This window comes from Eurypyga helias, unplaced genomic scaffold (genome assembly GCF_000690775.1).
Source record: "Eurypyga helias isolate BGI_N326 unplaced genomic scaffold, ASM69077v1 scaffold2979, whole genome shotgun sequence".
In the NCBI taxonomy this organism is placed as follows: domain Eukaryota; kingdom Metazoa; phylum Chordata; class Aves; order Eurypygiformes; family Eurypygidae; genus Eurypyga; species Eurypyga helias.
Window position 1 is genome coordinate 31,264 of NW_010269931.1, and position 17,657 is coordinate 48,920.

General features: G+C 45.4%; 2 protein-coding genes across 2 annotated transcripts in view; one reads left to right on the plus strand and one right to left on the minus strand.

Annotated features, from left to right (window-relative positions):
- The window catches only part of ITPKA (inositol-trisphosphate 3-kinase A), a gene marked incomplete at its 5' end in the record, with an annotated part of 12,036 nt that extends 7,005 nt beyond the window's left edge, over window positions 1–5,031 (plus strand). Inside the window, 3 exons of the mRNA XM_010158237.1 lie at window positions 2,710–2,811; window positions 3,894–3,965; window positions 4,828–5,031. Coding sequence (XP_010156539.1) covers window positions 2,710–2,811; window positions 3,894–3,965; window positions 4,828–5,031 — 378 coding nt within the window. The remainder of the gene's footprint in view (window positions 1–2,709; window positions 2,812–3,893; window positions 3,966–4,827) is intronic.
- Window positions 5,032–14,148: 9,117 nt separating this feature from the next.
- The window catches only part of LTK (leukocyte receptor tyrosine kinase), a gene marked incomplete at its 5' end in the record, with an annotated part of 29,581 nt that continues 26,072 nt past the window's right edge, over window positions 14,149–17,657 (minus strand). Inside the window, 3 exon segments of the mRNA XM_010158238.1 lie at window positions 14,149–14,922; window positions 15,706–15,796; window positions 16,156–16,290. Of these exon segments, the coding sequence (XP_010156540.1) occupies window positions 14,149–14,922; window positions 15,706–15,796; window positions 16,156–16,290 (1,000 nt within the window).

Genomic DNA, 17,657 nt, shown 5'->3' on the forward strand with positions numbered 1-17,657 from the left:
GCTCTCTGGCTGCTGGAGTAAGAAGCAGGAGCAAGGAAACTGAAATCATAGAAGCCCTTCTGTGAAGTGACTACCAATAAATGAGATCTGATGCACTCCACCTTTGTCAGTGGGGTGCCTTTTCTCTTTAGGCTGATCCTCACCTCGCTTTCGTATCTCTGAAAGCAGGCCAGGTTTGCTTATGGGATTTTTCCCTCTTCCTCTTATCAAAAATTGTAAGGAAACCCTGGGTTTCCTTACAGCTGGCACCTGACACACAGCCTCTTCTGCCTGCCAGGTTCAGGATGGAGGTTTCTCCTCTGGCAGGGGCTGTCTGAAGGCTTCAGCATCACAAACATCATCGTCTCTACAGCACTAATAGTTCTGCAGAGCAGAGATGCAGGAGGCTGAGAATCAGGAGTTGTTGCTTCCCGTTCTGCCACTGAACCTGTGCAGTTTGGCAAGTTACTTCTTCCTTTGGTACCCTTCCTTCAACTGTAGATCAGGGATAGCCATTTTTGCAGGAGGACTTCAGATCTGGCTCATAAGTCTTTGTGAATCCATTTAGATCATGACCTTAACCCAGAGCCCTTTAGGGGAAGTCTGCAGAGGAGCCTGAGCGAAGCCACGGAAGTTAAGATAGGCAGCGCTGTTTTATGGAGCAGCCAGACCTGTCGTCCTGCTAGCCACGCCACTGTCACAGCTCACGAGGAGCGCTGCAAGGGGCCCGCTAGCTGCACATGCCACGGGCTGTTCTGCGGTGAGGAATGTCTGGGGGGGCCCCCGACAAAGGTACGACCGAAAGGATTGAGTCAGGCAAGTGCCTCCTGGGGATCAGGTATGTCCAGAGTCGTTGCAAGGACGGGGTATGGATTACCCAAGATAGTGCCATGCAAAATCTGGATGTTGTTTACAGCAGGTGAAGTCAGGCAGCAGCTAAGCTTCCTGCCACCACTGCAAAGGAACAAAGTCATAGAAGTGTTTCTAAACAACAGGGAAGCAAGCCATTAGTCTGCGAGACAAAAAAAGGAGGAGAAGGGAACACACAGCAGTGATTCCGGACTTTGCTCTGGGATTTGGGGCACAGGGAGAAATTATTTTTAAAACAACCTTACTCTGGTGAAGAGGTGCGAGGCATCAAACTAAGTTCCAAATTTCTATGTGCTGTTGAGTGTTACCCTAGATGAGATCAGATGGCTCCTTACTTCACTGCCTACCTGAGCTGAACTTCTCTTGCATAACTTACACATCTCATCAGGCTGACACGTCGCACTTGTATCTGGCCCACAGCCTTGGAATAAAATTCTGTTTATTCTGCTGCTAGAAAGTCTGGTAGGTGGGAGGCTGTTCTGCATGGCTTTGCCATTCAGTCAGTTCATTCTCTTGCATGACAAATCTGGAAATGCAGCATTATCAGATTTTTTGTGTGTGTGTATATACAAGGGTCCGAATCATCAGGCTGACACGTCGCACTTGTATCTGGCCCACAGCCTTGGAATAAAATTCTGTTTATTCTGCTGCTAGAAAGTCTGGTAGGTGGGAGGCTGTTCTGCATGGCTTTGCCATTCAGTCAGTTCATTCTCTTGCATGACAAATCTGGAAATGCAGCATTATCAGATTTTTTGTGTGTGTGTATATACAAGGGTCCGAATTCTGCTGTGGAGCAGTGTTTCACCTGCTAGACTGGAACTGAATTTACCCAGTTTTGGTGCTGTGACTGTTATCATGTGGGAGGGAACACATTTTGATGACCTGTTCATTTGTAATGGAAAAGAGGGATTTCATTGGACTGATTTGATGGAGAAGAATACAGTTTGATAACATTGCAGGCTTTTAATGGATACAGCTGCCAGCTACAGTAACAGCTGTATTTTACATGCATGTCCTAAAAGCTCATGTTTATATCCATTGAATCAAGAGGGATGTTCTCAGAGAAATGCATATTCAGTCTGTGTTGACAGATACTGCCGATTTGTGCACTGCTCTTGTAGCCCCACGAGCACAAACCGGTCACTACCAGCAGGTGAGACGACTTGTTTTGTCAGTAGCAGGATGCTTCCATACCGAGTCGTACTGCCAGCACAAAAGTAGTCTGAGTTTCGCCAGGACCCGGTTGAATATAAGCGAGCGCGCACCGTCCTTTGCCAAAACCCACACGCCTGCTTTGTTGCTGCTAGCACCGTGAATCCAGGGTCGTTCTTGGCTGTGAACTGCTTTCCGTTCTGTGACTTCTGGGTCACGTTGATGTGCAGAGGTATACTGGGAGCTGAGTCCTTACCACAGTGCTTTGATTTCCCCATTGAAAAGCAAAGCAAAACAGAAACACACAAAAAGGACTAGCGAAATGGGGTTTGAAAATGTCCCCTTACACCCCAGTCGGGGTTTGGTTGGCCTCTCATCTAGCTTGGTGTAGTCAGAGGTCACTGTGGTTTGCCCCACTGAACTTTGTACTGACATGTGAGAAAACCCTCCTGCAAGCTGGTAGTATCATGGGAAGTTTTTTTTTTTTTTAAACTGCGCCCAGCAGGAAATGCAGTGCCATTTCAAGTTATCCAATCGGCTTTTGTGTCTGTTCTCCGCTTCTTGCTTGGTTTATCTGCTCTCTTCCTGTTCAACTACTCACTTTCATCTGGTTAGCAAGAGCTGAGCTGCTGGTGGTTCAGAGGGATTGACTGATGAGGGGGAATGATACGTGTGTAGTATAAATTGTCTCTGTGCTTCTTTGTGCAGAAAGCGGATGGAACGTGTAACACAAACTTCAAAACTACAAAGACACAGGAGCAAGTTCTACAGGTTTTTGTGGAATTCATTGAGGGCAACACAACTATTCTGGTGAGTCCGACCTCTTCAGCTTCACTGATCTTTGACCCGATGAACACGTTTCAGGGCCATGTGTCCTCTGCTACAGGAAAGACCATTTAAACTATCAAAGAAGAAAATGGTTTGGAGTTGCTCTTGGCAGAGGGAGTGGACATGAGGACTTGGTGGGCTGTGAGAAGTAGTTGGCTGAGACCAGTTCTGGCAGCTCTTGCTGTGAGTTCACCTCACGTTCCTCATGCTAACAGAACGCCAGTCAAGCCAACTCATGACCTGCAGTCAGCTTCGACCGTGAGCGTTAGATGCATCAGCGGGATGACGGTGTCTGAGGCTTGCGTTGTGATTTGGGAATTCATTATGGAGAGGATAACACTGGAGCATGGGGGCAGGAAGGGAGACTGGTGGCTGGCTGTGCTCCTTGCGTGAGCCTCAAAGAGCAAGTCCTGTAGGCTACTTTGCGGGCAGCACAGCAGGCACTTGGCATAACATGTCTCTTGTCTTTGGAACTTCCAAGGGTGCCATGGTGTTGGGCTGCAGTGTAGAAGCCAGTGTGAGGGCCGATTAGCCTCCAGGAGGCGTGTGCTTGGTAACACAGGCAGCATTAAAAATGTGTGCTACAGCTTCATGCATTAGGCCTTGATTATTTTTTTGTAATTCCCTGCCCCCTCCCGGCCCAACATGGTTGGAGCTCCTTGTCTCTCTCTCACAATTTCATTCTCTTTTCACTGTGGAGAACAAGATTTTAAATTGCTTGAAACTTTTTTTTCTCTTTATTAAAAATTAAAAACAAAAAAAAGGGCTGCAGGAAGGGTGCAGCCAGATGGTGTCTCACTGCATCCAAAGCAGGACAGGTAAGTGTGCTTGGGGTAACGCATGCAGCAGAGGAACTCCTGTCCCTTCGTTCGCTATGAAAGCATGTTGAAGTGTGTTTTCAGACCGACTTTCAATTGATGAACCTGGTGTTTTGAAGGATCTCTAGTCTAAAATCAACAAAATTAACACCATCTCTTAATTATATTGACTCTTGTAAACAGAGTATCTTCATTCATTCTTTACTTAAACGTTAACCAGTAGTTTTTTTTCTCCTCTTCCTCCAGAAAAAATACCTCAAGCGTCTGCAGGAAATTCATATCATTCTTGAATCCTCAGACTTCTTCAAGCGACACGAGGTGAGCAGTGAGTGTAACGCTGTGGAGGTGCGTTGCTGCTTCCTTTGGTCATTCAGGTGTACTTCAGAATCACCTGCTGTATTGGTAGAAAGGAGCTTGTAGCAGAAGAAAACTAATCTGTGATAACAACAGCTACACCTTCAAACCTCCATCACAACGATACAAGATTAAACCAGTTGAGGAATAATAAATCCTCCCATCTTTATAACATCCCAGGACTTAACGACTCTGGGCCACTGCAGGCGATGGTTTATTAGTACCAGTTTCCTGTGGTTTCTCTAATCACAGTGTGTTCCAGTGGCAGTCTTTGCGGGAGAATGGTAATGTGGAAGTTTGCATTTGGCACAGTAGCATTCAGTTGTCGTTTGACAACGAAGACTTCATTAGCTATACTGGACTTAGGTTGAAACGTGGTATAGTTCTGCTCTGTATGATCTCTGTGTGTGCCTTGCTGTGCAGAGGGCGTCGTTAGCACTGTAAGTTCTGCTCATTACAGCTCAATAATTTGAGATCAGCTATTTTGTTTTGTCTTGTTGATTTCTCTTGTCACTAGAGTCATTTTGATTAATTATGGGTCATGGTCTTTCTTTGAAAGCAGTCACTTTGCTGAATTGCTCAAAGTGAGACTGGCTGCTAAGTGAGCTGGAGAATTACTTTTCTTCCCTTTGTCTGCTGGGTCCCTTTTCCCATCTGCAGGCCCATTTATACATTATTAATTGATGTGGCTATGTCAGTGTGTAAGTGCAGCCCAGAAGTCTGTTGGGTGATAGGTGAGGAGGTCATCATCTTAGTAGGAAGCATTAATTGATGGGGGAGAGCTAAAGATGTGTGTTTAATGACATCATCTCAATCTGTCTTCCAGGTCGTTGGAAGTTCACTACTTTTTGTACACGATGGCAGTGGGAATGCCAATGTATGGCTGATCGATTTTGGGAAGACCACCCTTCTCCCTGATGGGCAGACACTGGATCACAGGATCCCCTGGCAGGAAGGCAACAGGGAGGATGGGTACTTACTGGGATTGGACAATTTGATTGGCATCTTGGAAAGCATCACTGAAAGATGAGTCGAGAATGGCATGAAACTTGCAGGGCTGCTCTCTAACTTTCTGCTCTACTGGGATCGCTCAGTCAGAAGGAAACCCTTAACTCCCTCCAAACCCCTGTGGTCATCAGTGCAGAGGGAGCTGCACCCAGAACCCAGCAGTTAGTCATCAAAATGACTTTGCATCGGCCCTCTATGAACCCAAGTAATTCCAGATTGGTCTGTATCGCACCAGCCTAGCTTCGGACTGGTCCTCAGAGAATGAAGATCTCCATACTCAGGAATCGCACCAGCATGAGTCGAGAGATCTGTATGGTAAACCGGAATGATTCTGATTTCTGGAAAACAGATGGGACTCCAGATTACCTCTTAGTGAACCAGAGCAAGTGTGTGGGCATTCAGGGTAGGAATAACGATTTTTCAGGGAACCGCATAGTTTTGAAACCAGCGAGAGTGTTTTTTTCCTCCCCTTAATTCCAAGTCTTGCACCTGTGTACACTACAGGTTGGACCAACAACTTCTGCGTTGTGTTGCAGTGTGCACAAGAGACCAACAACTTCTGCTGCGTTGTGTTGCAGTGTGCACAAGGTGGAAACGGGTGATAATCCCAAGAAACCCGAAGGAGAGTCGGCAGTTTGTAGTGGTTAGATGTGGTAACTGCCATTGACCATTGCTCCTCTTCCCTGCCCCAACCTCAATTCATGTCTATCCAAGAACAGCCTTTGCTTTGTGTAGCTTGTCAGGAGATTGCAAACACTGTAGGGAGAGAATGGCAGCCGGTTGTCTCCGAAACCATCTGACTTTCAGGCTGGGTGGGCTGTTGGAAAAAAGCCTAGCCTGGCAGGTTTGGCCTCTGGCAGCTGAACTGCAGTTCTGGATATCAGTAATGACTCTTTCACACACAGACCAGGGAGCTAAGGTGTTTTTTTTTTTCCCAAGGCTTGTTTATTTTTAAAGATAACTCCCTACACATGTGCACATGCACACTTGCACTAGTAGCCAGCAAGCAATGTAATCTCTCAAGATCATGGTTTGACTGACTCCTAGTCCACGTGACTTCTTGGCCACACTTCCGTTCCCAAACACGATGTTGCCACTCAAGTGTATAGCCTGACGCAACAATGGGGAAGGTGATGTTTCGGCATCCACAGCGTTACACTAATGATGAGAGAATTCCCAGGCATCCTTCCTCCAAGGTATCAGCTGTTAACTCAGGGCAGGTTGGGGGAAGGTATGCCAATATATCACATCCCCCGGTCCCCCTCTGGAATCGCACGGCCATCTGTGGTTCATTCTTTTGCTGTGGCCCAGGCATAGCCACAGAAAATTCAGGGTGTTTAGGTTAAAATTAAGAAAGACTGATTTCCTGTAATGGCTTCATATACCTTCTCTGTTGGTTGTTTCTAGCCACTTGAAGAGTTCTTTAAATACTAGCAGTATAAATACTATCAGTATTCACATGTTGACTCACCTTCCAAGTTCTAACATTAATAAGGTGATGATGCAGCTTTCAAAATGAGAAGACATATATAACTATTCGATTGTTAATCCCCTTTCAACACCTGAAGCTGGTAAAGCACCTTGATCAGAAAATGCTGGCTTTTGCCAGTGTCCTGCGTTCAGAAGAGATTCCGACAACTTCAGGATATGTGAAGATGACTCTGTGCTTTGGGAAACTACTGTTTCAGTAATAATTGTGAGCATGAGCAAAAAAGACTGCAGAGTCCACATCTGGAACAAAATGTGTCTGTAACGTTTTGTAATTAGACTCGAATGGCCTGAAATAATTTTTGAAGGGGAGTGAGTGTAGATAACGCACTACTGTACTAAGAGATCAGTCAGATTCAGTAACTTTTTCATCACCTCTAAACACAACAGCAGTATTAATAATTCAAGCTCGATTGTGACCTAAAAGTTAGATGACATAGTGTGGGCATTCCGTAGGAAGTAGTGACATGCAGAAACATGTCATCCTAAACCAGTCGTTTGAAACTGGTAATTATTTTTGCAGTTCAGTGCAAATTCAGACAACTTCTCTGGCCTCCCAGAGTCCCCCTCAGTTTTATTTTCATGACAGGACGTTAATGAATTTTCCACTTAGAGGTTTCAGAGTGTTTACACTTGTTTAAGCGACAGCGAGCCTTCGATAGAGAGCACGGATATTATCGTTCCAGATGCTTCCTAGCTTTTGAACTGTTGTGGGTTGATAAATTAATCTGTGGTGAATTTCATACAAGTGAAAAAAGAAAAAAAAAAAGTCTTCCTCCTTTCCTGCAGCCAGCAGGTAAGCCATTGGTTAGCAGTGCTTAAGTAGAAGAGGAAGTAACTAGGTCTCGCAGGGGAGGACTTCAGTCACAATGCCTTTTCTATGAGACTGCGGTGGCAAGCAGTCCTACTGTAATAAAAGTAATTGGAAAAGTTAGAAATGAGACTGTTAAGGTGATGATAGAATTCATTAGTGGCTTGCCTAATTAATCTTCAGAGTTAAATTTCTTTTTTCTGTTACCACGTAATGCCAATCTTTTGCACCAGTGTAACTTATTTTCTGGAGAGGGAAGTTAGAGGGTAAAAATTCATGCTGAAATGTCAGTTGAGAATTTGAGACAAACTTTTAGCATGACTATCCAGTTCTGAAGGAGAATCAGAAACAACGTGGTACCGGGAGCTTCAGAAAACCCAACTGCTTCTAGCACCTGGGTGGCTTGCAGTACATGGTCTTGGGAGAAAACCCAGAGAAGAATGATCCATTCCACTGCAGTAGTTGAAAAGGTCAGGGAATAAAAGAAAACCTCTTCTATTGCAGACCCTGGCCTGGAAAGTCATTCTAGATGATGATAAATAGTTCGAGCAAGTCAGTTTTGAAATGGTCATTTGGCCTGCCGTGGGGTTAGAAGGGAAGAAGCCACAATCTGCTGCTGCTGTTGTAGGAAAGGAGAAAAGGAGGCAGCTTTTGGTTAGCAAGCGTAGGACTGCAGGTGAGCACAGAAGCAGCTGTGGGGGGCTGGAGGCTGTCAGCTGATGAGCAAACTACCACAGGCTGTCAGATACCTTGAATCACAGCAGGTGGCCCAGAGGGCCTGTCTGTGTATGCTCACTCGCTGGTGTGAGGAAGCAGCACAGCCGCCTTTCACTATGGAGTAAGTTGCCTTCACTAAGCTTATATTTACCAGAGGGTCAACGCGCTGCCTTTGCACGGGCGTGTAAGAGAGAAGAGCTGATGCACAATAACCAAAGTGCTTGGTGAACACATGCAAGTCCAGCATGTAGTTCTTTAATGCCTCCACTGAGATACTGCCTTGCTCCAGAGACACCGAGAGCGCACGTGTTTTCACAGCGTGGTAAGAGACGCTGGCCCGCAGGCAGCGTGGTGCTGAACAGCTAACCTCTGGCTTGGGCACCGAGGTCTTTACACTCACTAGTTGGGTGCAGCAATGCTTACTGCTGTAGCTGCTGTGTTCCTGTGTGACTGCTCTCCTTCAACTTTGTCAGTAACTGGGTTTTTGGCCTTGGACAACTATCGGAGGCCTCAGTTTTGTTCCCATTTTACAGGTGGAAATAGTACCTGCTTACAGGAATGGTATGAGGCTGTCCTTTGCTACTGATAGCAAGATGCTGTGAGATTTTTTTGGAGGAAGGTGCAATACAGAAAAGGCACAACAAAGATGCATCAGCTAAGTTTAAAAATGATGGGTGGTGGGGGCCCACAAGGATATAAGTTTGGATAAAATTTAACCAAAGTGGTAAAAATTAAATCCCTCTTCATTTTACACAGGGAAGAAATTCACCTAACATCAGATCCAGTTCCTATTACAGGGAAAGACTTCAATGGGAGTTGGACCAAACCCTTAAGTATCTCAGAGGGCTCTTGCTATTATTTTCTTTTTTTTTTTATTGCTGTTGTTGATGTTATTCTTAAGGTACTGAGATCAAAGGGCCTGTATCATCTACAGTGCATCCGTTCTGAACACTACAATGCAATGCTGACCATGGTCATTTTTGACATTGACTGTATTGGTTGAGTGTTTGTTACTCTGAAGTGTGTATGCTACTAAATAAATGAGACTGAAGGAAAAAAGACACCCACTGTGATTTGGTCATGGGACAGCAACATCGTTACTTCAAGACTTTTCTTCACAAAGGGACAAAAACTGTTTCAGTGTTTCTTGTGCTTTCAGTCTTTAGCATCTGATAAACTGGTTCTGAGACATGTAGAAGCTAATGTTGGAGCTTGGTTCCAAAACCCATTAGGTACGTTTGCTGTAGAACCTGAGCCACACAAAGCTTGAACAGCTTCCTCCAGGGTAAGCTCTGTCTCAGTTCATAGCCTACAGCATATCGAAAAATTGTACACCAGAAGGCACTTGGCAGACTCGGAGTGGTTAACTGTTCCACGGGGCCATTTTGGGTGGCAGCAGGGAACAAGCAGGGACACTCCAGGACTGGCAACGCTTCTCGGCAAGAGTGTCCTCTTACCCGTGTTCAAAGAGTACTCAGCAGAGAGGGAAACAAACAGCCACCGTTAGCGTCTCTTTATTTTGTGTTGCGAATACAGAAGTATACACACGTCCAGCTTTCAGTTGCATAGAAGCAGGCATGTCATCCACGTACACGCAGCGGTCGCCCTGAAAGGTCAGGCAGCAAGAAGTGCTGCCGTGGTCAGAGGTGATGACAAATCAAAACCCATTCAACTAAGTGAAAAAGTCATGTGACAAGACAGGAAGATGTTAATGATGTCTCTGGGTCAGATTGAAAAGAGTGGGTAGCCAGCAGGAGAGGGCACGGCCGTGTCTACAGGAGACACAGTCTCGCAGAGCTCTGCTGCTCGAGGGTCAGAGGAAGCGTGGTCCCTGCCTGGCACGGCTGGGGAGAGACAAGTAAGCTGGGGAAAACCGTACTCCCAGCAGTAGCGTTCTCTTCTGGTAAGTAGTGGGAGGCTGTTGGAGGTGGAATAAGTAAGTGACACTTGCAAAAGCCCGTAACTGTCTAATTAGGCTTAGAGATTTCTAGGTGCACACCTGCCCATTGGCAGATCAGTGGAGAGGAAAAGGGTTGATGTGAGGGGACACCTAAAATCTGTGCAGCTGAAAATTCTGTTTCTTTAAAGGGAAAATGAAGATACAACATTGAAGTTGAGGAGAGAAAATATGAAGAAAGCAGAAGCAAGAATATCAACAAATGTGAAAAGCAGAGAAAGACAAATTGAACTTTGCATTATTATTTCATTGTTTTTCAGTCCCCTCTTAAAAACGTAGGTGTGAGGTCATATGAAGCGACATAAGGTACTGATGCTGAGCCCAGAAGAAAAAAAATCCCAACAACTATGTACACATAAATCTTCAAAAAACAGGTTTGTGACATGTTAAAAGACAGATCAGGAACAGCAATTTATAATAATCCTATAAATGACTGATTCTCCAGTGGGGAAGTGTCAGAAGACTTTTCACATGGATTACAGGACCGAATTAATCCCAGATCTCCCACTCATGTCATTCCTCTAGGAAGCAAAACAGGGTTTTGGCTTTCCATTGCCAAAGTAATCGAATTGTCACACTCATTGATTATGAGGGTTCACCTCGATTATGCAGTGAAAGCATCTCATTAAAAACCAGTTTCAAGCAAGTTGTATTTTGAAATGGCAGCAGCCGAGCACTAGGAAATCTGTGATCTAACAGCAGTTAAGTTTCAGTCTCAGCACTGTCGGACTGAAGGTTGCATTATTCGTCCTTGTGACTGTTATTATTTTTAGATAACATGTTTTGGACAGCAACTAGCATTTCAGCATCACAACAGGAGCAGTATCAGCATTATTTCCTCTAGGACATTAATTAAAAATTCATTATTTGTGATGGTTTTTAAAAGCAGCTAAGGGATGAGAGATGCACAGAAAAACTTAAGGTCAGACAGTCACGACAACTCTGCTGACAGAAGGTCCTTAACCTCTAGTTCCATTGGAGTGAGTTAGGAGCTTGTATAAAACTTAGGTTGCTAATGCAGATTCTTTTAAAATTCCTGTCTCTTAGTGCCCGTTTGGTATGTGCAGCTCCACGTTCTACAAGACACTGCGTCTGACTCAGTACATCCCTGAGCTACATGCTGTTGTAAACCAGCCAAGTATGTCTGGGAAATAAATAATCACTACATGCTCACTCTCCTCTTACGGTTGACCTTCAACACCCCACTGTTGGTCACTTAGAGATAAGATACTGGGCAGGATGGACCTTTATTCTGGCTCCGTGCAGCTTTGTCTATGCGCTTTCTGTAAATAAGTACCTCGACAGAGCTATTCAGTAAAAACAGGTATTTGCCCAAAGTGTTGGCCTGAAGAACTTGCGTTTTATTTATAAAATGAAGGCGTAGCTGCAGCCAAGACTGCCTGTGGCATTGGGAACAGAACTGTGCTCAGCTTCACTTTTCAATGGCTTATCTAGTTTTATCACTATTGTCCTTTCTAAATTTGTGAATTAAGTTGAGGCAAGCGCTGTGTATGGGGAAAACAACAGTAGCTCAAGGTGGGTGACCGTAGGGACAGCAGGGATCCTACCTGCTTCTTGCGGGAATCTTAGGGGGGTTTATAGTCACTTCTCTGTGAAAAAATAATGAACAGTCCTGTGCCTTCTACTTTATAAAAATATAATCTGCAGGAAGAAAAGGTGGAATAGTTAACTTCTCACGGCTTCTGAACAAGTCAGTATTTCATTCCTCACCACCAATTTCCCTCCCGTGTCGATGACTAAGGAGAATTGAAAGCAGAGTCGTAATGGGCCTGTAAAAGCCTGGCCATGACCCTCAGTGCTCTGCTCAGGATAGAGCCTCTTACAAGCAAGGGTTGCCAAGCGATCGGGAGTCACATCCATGGCAGCTGAAGTGGGATCACTACGCTCTGCTGTGGCCTTATCACATAGGCTGGGAGGAAGGGGCTGAGTTGCTGACAGCCAGGCACAACTGTCAGAGAGTTCGATAGCTCACCTTTGGGGAAAAAACTGCAAATGTGTAACTGTAGGTCTAACATAATCCAAAAGGTAAGGATGAGCTGGTGTTATTCCAACTAGCTAAGAGTAGATGTACTTGTTCTTGATGAGCATCTTCCAGAGGTGGCCAGCCTGAAACATGACCAAAAAACAGCCTCTGCAAGGGGCAAGAATGAGAAAACTTGCTGCCAACTGAGCTTTCCTGCCTCGTCTAACTGGGCTGTAGCAGCTCCTGGACATAGGCCAGGACAGACAAGGAGCTGAACGGGAGAGACCCCAGAGAGCTAAAGCAACAGTGACATGGAAAGAAGGGCAGGAGGCAAGGGCAACCATCTCCTTCGGTTACTAAGGCCACCAGTCCCCACACAACTCCTGGAATTTGCCTACGCACAGAGGGACCCCTCTTGTTCTGAACACCAACATATGCCCAAATAATTTGGAATTATTTCCATATCATACCGGTCATTGCTGAGAGGTGGCCATCACCACTATTTAGGTTTGGATAGGACACAAAGTCAGACCAACAAAGCATAAACCTGAGCTCAAGATGGATTCAGACTCTTCACTCTGTGCTTTTCTGTGCCACATCTCAGTAGTGTCCATCCCTGAATGACATGGAGGACAGGAAGTCTGTGCGGTCAAAGCAAACCCTCTCCTGCCAGCCCACATCTTCAGACTGTACATAGGCATGAAGCTTGTACCAGAGCACCTCTTCCCTCAGAAAGGAACCAGAGCCCACGACTCGCATCTCTCCACACGACTCTCTCAGACGTGAGGGCAGCATGTAATTTGCCACCGCAGGTTGGCAGTGCAACATTCAGAGTGGGACAAGGACAAAATGCTTCAGAGACTGCTGAAACTTAATCCAAATTATTTACTTTTTCAGTCTCTTTATTTTACAGGCCTTAACAGTAAACATCGTTTTAGACCCTAAGCAACAGAAGAAAACCTTAGAAACTAGCTGTCTTCAAAACAAACAACTACATTTACCAGCAAGTCTGTACACTTGGAAGGCGAGAGGAAGTGATGACCTGGCTCAGGTGTGTGAAGCCAAGTCGTGGTTTCAGCTTTCTCAGATGAGCTATTCCTGTGTAAAGGTCACTGTCAGGTAGCGTTTGTATTAGGCTCCCCCGCACCCTGCCCCTCCCTTGCATCGCTTCGTTTGTCCCTCAGAGGAGTAGCTATTCCAACCAAGAACAGCTCTGGTGTGCCAAATGCCAGACAGTTACCCGAGAACCTCAGCTTGGCGCTTACCAACACAGCACAGGAAATCACTTCTGAATATCAAAGTACTTACAAAAGTGACGTTCATCCTGAGTCAAGTCCATTCAAAGATAAAGACAGTCCATTTCTCATCACCCCATGCAGCTCACCCTTTCCTGAAAAAAACCACCTGGCCCTTCCACGCCAGGCGCTGCGAGGAAGCGACACCATGAGGCAAGCAGCACATTTCCTTCACTGTTCAAAGGGACTCTACCAGCTCCACCAACTATTATTATTATGTTTTTTTTTTTACAGCAAATTTGTTTTCCTCTTCATCGCTTGTTTTCTAAGCACATGCTCAGAGGAGCCTGGATTTTTTTTTTCCATCCTTCCTACTGCTTCCAATTTGAGCAGTAGCTTAATTTTCATGTTTTTCCACAGAGTCTGCTAATAAAACAGATGCAAATGTGGCTGCATATTTATTTACTTCCCTTGCAGTGTGTGAGCATCATTAGTAAGTCATCAGGACTGTAAAAAGCTCTCAGGAATATAGCAGCCTCTGCAAGTTGGTTGCTGCTGGCACAGCATGCATTTTTGGTTTCTTCAGTCAGATAAAAGCACAGCCTGTGCTGGCCATCATTTCCATCCAAATGCTGCAGTTGGATGGTAGGACCTATTCTTTTCACCTGAGCAGATTGAGGAGGCATTTCCTTAAGGACTGTGCTCCAAATCAGAGCAGCAATGTCACTGTTTGCTGCTGCTAAGCTGGTTCAGTGAAACACATCTGATGGACAGAGACAGAAATGCAACTGTCTTTAACGATCTGGGGATCCAGCAGGTAGAAGGAGGAAGCAGACCAATGTTGAGACATCACCCATCTGACGGAACTTAAATGGAGGAAGTAAGTGAAACAGGAAGTGATCCTTCCAGACACATGCATTCCCTGACCTTTGGAAGAACCGTGTCTGTTATAGTGGAGTAACACTCAGGTCATCTGACAAAGACAGACCGGAGTCCCTCTCTCTTGATGTTTTCTCTGTTTTATAAAAAGGCTTTTCATCTCTAGGCAGGCTGGAGCTCCTTAGCACAGCTGCTCTGACCTCTGCCAAAGCTGGCGGCTGGTGGTCAGTGCTGTAGCACAGGTCATCATAAGCATAATTTACATTGCCGCAGGGGAAAGTCTGGAGTTTCACCAGTTCAATCCCACCGATATCCAGGTGAGGGCAGTTGCTTCGACTCGGAGATGCTGGAGATGCCCGAGAGCTAGAAGAACTGCAATTCCCATCAAAGCCTGAATCTTCCCGCTCTGGAGTTGCTTTAAGCTTGGAGCTGGGGCTGAAGTGACAGATGTTCTCTAGCACCCACGATCCATAGGTTGGGTTCCAAAGATTTTTTGTTTTGTTTTTAAGTCTGTGGGTTGGCGGATTGCTGAGCTCCAACTTCTGGTTGGAGGCCTGCTGGCACCAGGACCTGCTGCTGAAATCGCTGAGGCATGGCGGGCTGGGCCCTTGAGCAGCCTGGCTGCTCAGGTTGTCCACCAGCAGCTCTTGTGGACACTGTACAAGTTTATGCCCAGCATGGTGGGAGTCCAGCGTCTTGGGCGTTGTCTGTGGCGTGAGGGAAGGGCTTACCAACAGGGGCACTATCCCACTGGAGATGGTGGGGCGCATGACCGTACTCCCTTCGTCCTCTGGTGCGGGGCCACACTCCATGGGCAGCTCAGTGTTGATCACATCAGGGTCCTGAAAGAGAGAGAGAAGAATCTGTTACAGCCTGAGCAGCTCCAGGGTGGCTGTCACACCTGCATTTCAAGAGAAATAGCTGTGAGAGTGAAAAAGCTTTTGGCAGAGGCTGACATCAGGTTTGGGCAATATTCCTGCCCGTCGTACAAGGTGCCATGTGCCAGCTGGGTATCGCTTGCTGTTAGGACTTGCAGAAATACTCTCTCATTTACGTGTTTCCTTTGAGCAGAGGCTGTGCTCTACTGAAATCGGTGTCTAAGCTGGGGGTCACCAGTATGTAATTTTCTCTCTCTCGAGGTTGGATCCAGGCCGGTAGCTGGAAAATGCTACCAGCTGGTGAACTCAACGTGCCATCTCATTCCCCCCATCCCCGCTCCATGTCAATTCAAAAGCTGTGGCTTTCGAGCAACATTAGGCAAGGTCAGAATATGGGCCTTGAAAGAGATTCTAAATATTTTTCCATTCCAAAACGAAGGACATTTCGCTACTGAACAAGCTGAGAGCTGAAAGCACCCACTTGCACAGGAACAGTGTAATCTCATTTTGGTTGGATATTGAGGGTGGATATTGATATTTGGTTGGATACTGAAGATTGGATAGTGAGGGTGGATACTGGAAAACCCAAATGAAAAAAAGCAGTTGAGCCAACAGCACCACCACAAATGGGAAAGTAATTAGATCAGTCTGTCAGGACTCTTCACTTGTTTTGGGCACTGAAGATAGTGCCTTTGGATAGTTGGCATTCCATGGATTATCATCCACCTGGATACCAAAGACCAATACCTGTGTGCAATACTTGATTCTTTCCAGGATGGTGGAGAAGTTTGGCCGATACTCTGGGCTGTGCTGCCAGCACTGCGTCATGATCCGGTACCTTAGAATAAGTTAAAAAAAAAAAGTATCATTCAAGAAAGATAATTATGTAAAATGTGTTTCAGTATGAAGTGCTCATGGCTCCAGAGAACTGCACGCAGTTCTTGGCCCAAAGGAGGAGAGCAGTGGACATGTCATTTCGGCATCCTTGGATGCTAAGCCACTGGGGGACCATTATGTAAAGCAAATCCTACAGTGCTCTAAGCTGTATGCAGAAGGCAGCGGCTCAAGAGGCATCCAGTAATACCCACCTAACACTGGGGCAGTTGCCATTCTCTGACTGAAGGTGTCTAATTGCCTCTGTCCAACCTGTGTGATACCCCCTATTCCCATGGCTTGTGGGAGTAATGAAATACTTACACTGGCCCTGGACAGCTTTTTGGTGGATCCATTCTTCCTCCACTGGTGACAAATTCCAGCACTTCCTGGTTAGTTTTGCAAGGGTAGGGCATGTAGCCTAGAGAGAAAATCTCCCAAAGCAGCACACCGAAGGACCTGTGTCAGAAACCAGCCAACAATACCCATTAGGTTTCTTCTGTGCTCCACAAAGCTGGCACGAAGCTAAACAGGTAACATCGCAGCAACAACCTTTTGAAGCTGTAGGCCGACCACAGTAATGTGCAATTAGCATGATTATGAGTCAACTTTGATATAAGAAAACACCAATCGATCAAAACCTTTGCTCAAGCTCCAAAAGTAGCTTTGCAGAGGTTTCAACACACGAGTAACTCTGAAGTTGTTCTTTCTGCTGGATTTGTTATTTCTAGAGCAGGAAATGCCAGAGCACCCTTTGCTATTTATCGTCTAACTGAAAAGAACTGATGGATCTGGCAGAGAGATCCCTACCTTACTTGGGAAGACTCGAGGTGTTTGAATCAGTGTTTGGGAACAGGATGTTCAAGAATAAAATCAGGTAAGAGATATCCAGTGAAACTGAAAGGCAGCAACGCTTATTTTTTTCTTGTAATACAGTTGCTCTTGTTTTTTATATCCACAGGTCAGTTAGGCCGTGCCACTGAAAATAATGTATGACTTAGACCCAGGGGAGTCGAGAGGGTTCCACCAGGACTTCAGCAGCGTCAAGATTTTACGAGTCACTATTTGCTGCAAAGGTGGAAGAAATTTCCAGTGCACACGTTACTTATAATAGCCTGTTACAGGAACTCTAGCACTTTCCTTCAAAATAATATTTAGTACTGACTGTTCACAGTTAGGCGCTGATAAGCAATCCCTTGTCTTCCGGCATCACCAACAACTTCAGGAAACTGGGTCAGTGTGGCATTTGAGGGAATGTCTCAGTACAGTATACTGAAAAAAATCTACTGTACAGGGAGAGAGGCGTTCTTAAGCAGCTGGAAAGCTTCCCCAGCACCTGTGCATGAATGTGCTAGTGTTGAGGGGGTGCTTATTTTAAAGAAAGAACAAGTTACATGAGGGATCAATATATAAATATTGTTTCCTCAGCAACCAGCAAGGGCTTCTGATTAAATCTGCTGTCATTTTATATACAAAAGAAAAAAAAACATATGGAAGAGTAATCCTGGGTGGTATAGAGTCATTTACAAGACATACAAGCAGGCCTCGCCACTGACACAAACTGAGTGGCAGATACTCAGGGTTGAGGGAAGTGTCTGATGGTATTTGTTTGGATATTTAACTGAGACGCCTTGGAGATCTAATGTGCTTTCTCTTTTCACTTCTTGATTGCCTTTACAGGATACTCTACATTTATGTATGGTGTATTTTTATTACCTCCATTTACATAAGGTTTTTAAAATTATTCAGAATTGTTTAGCCATGCTTATACTGAATGCAGAAGTAATACATTTTTCTGAGAAATTCTGACATTTAAGATTCCTGCT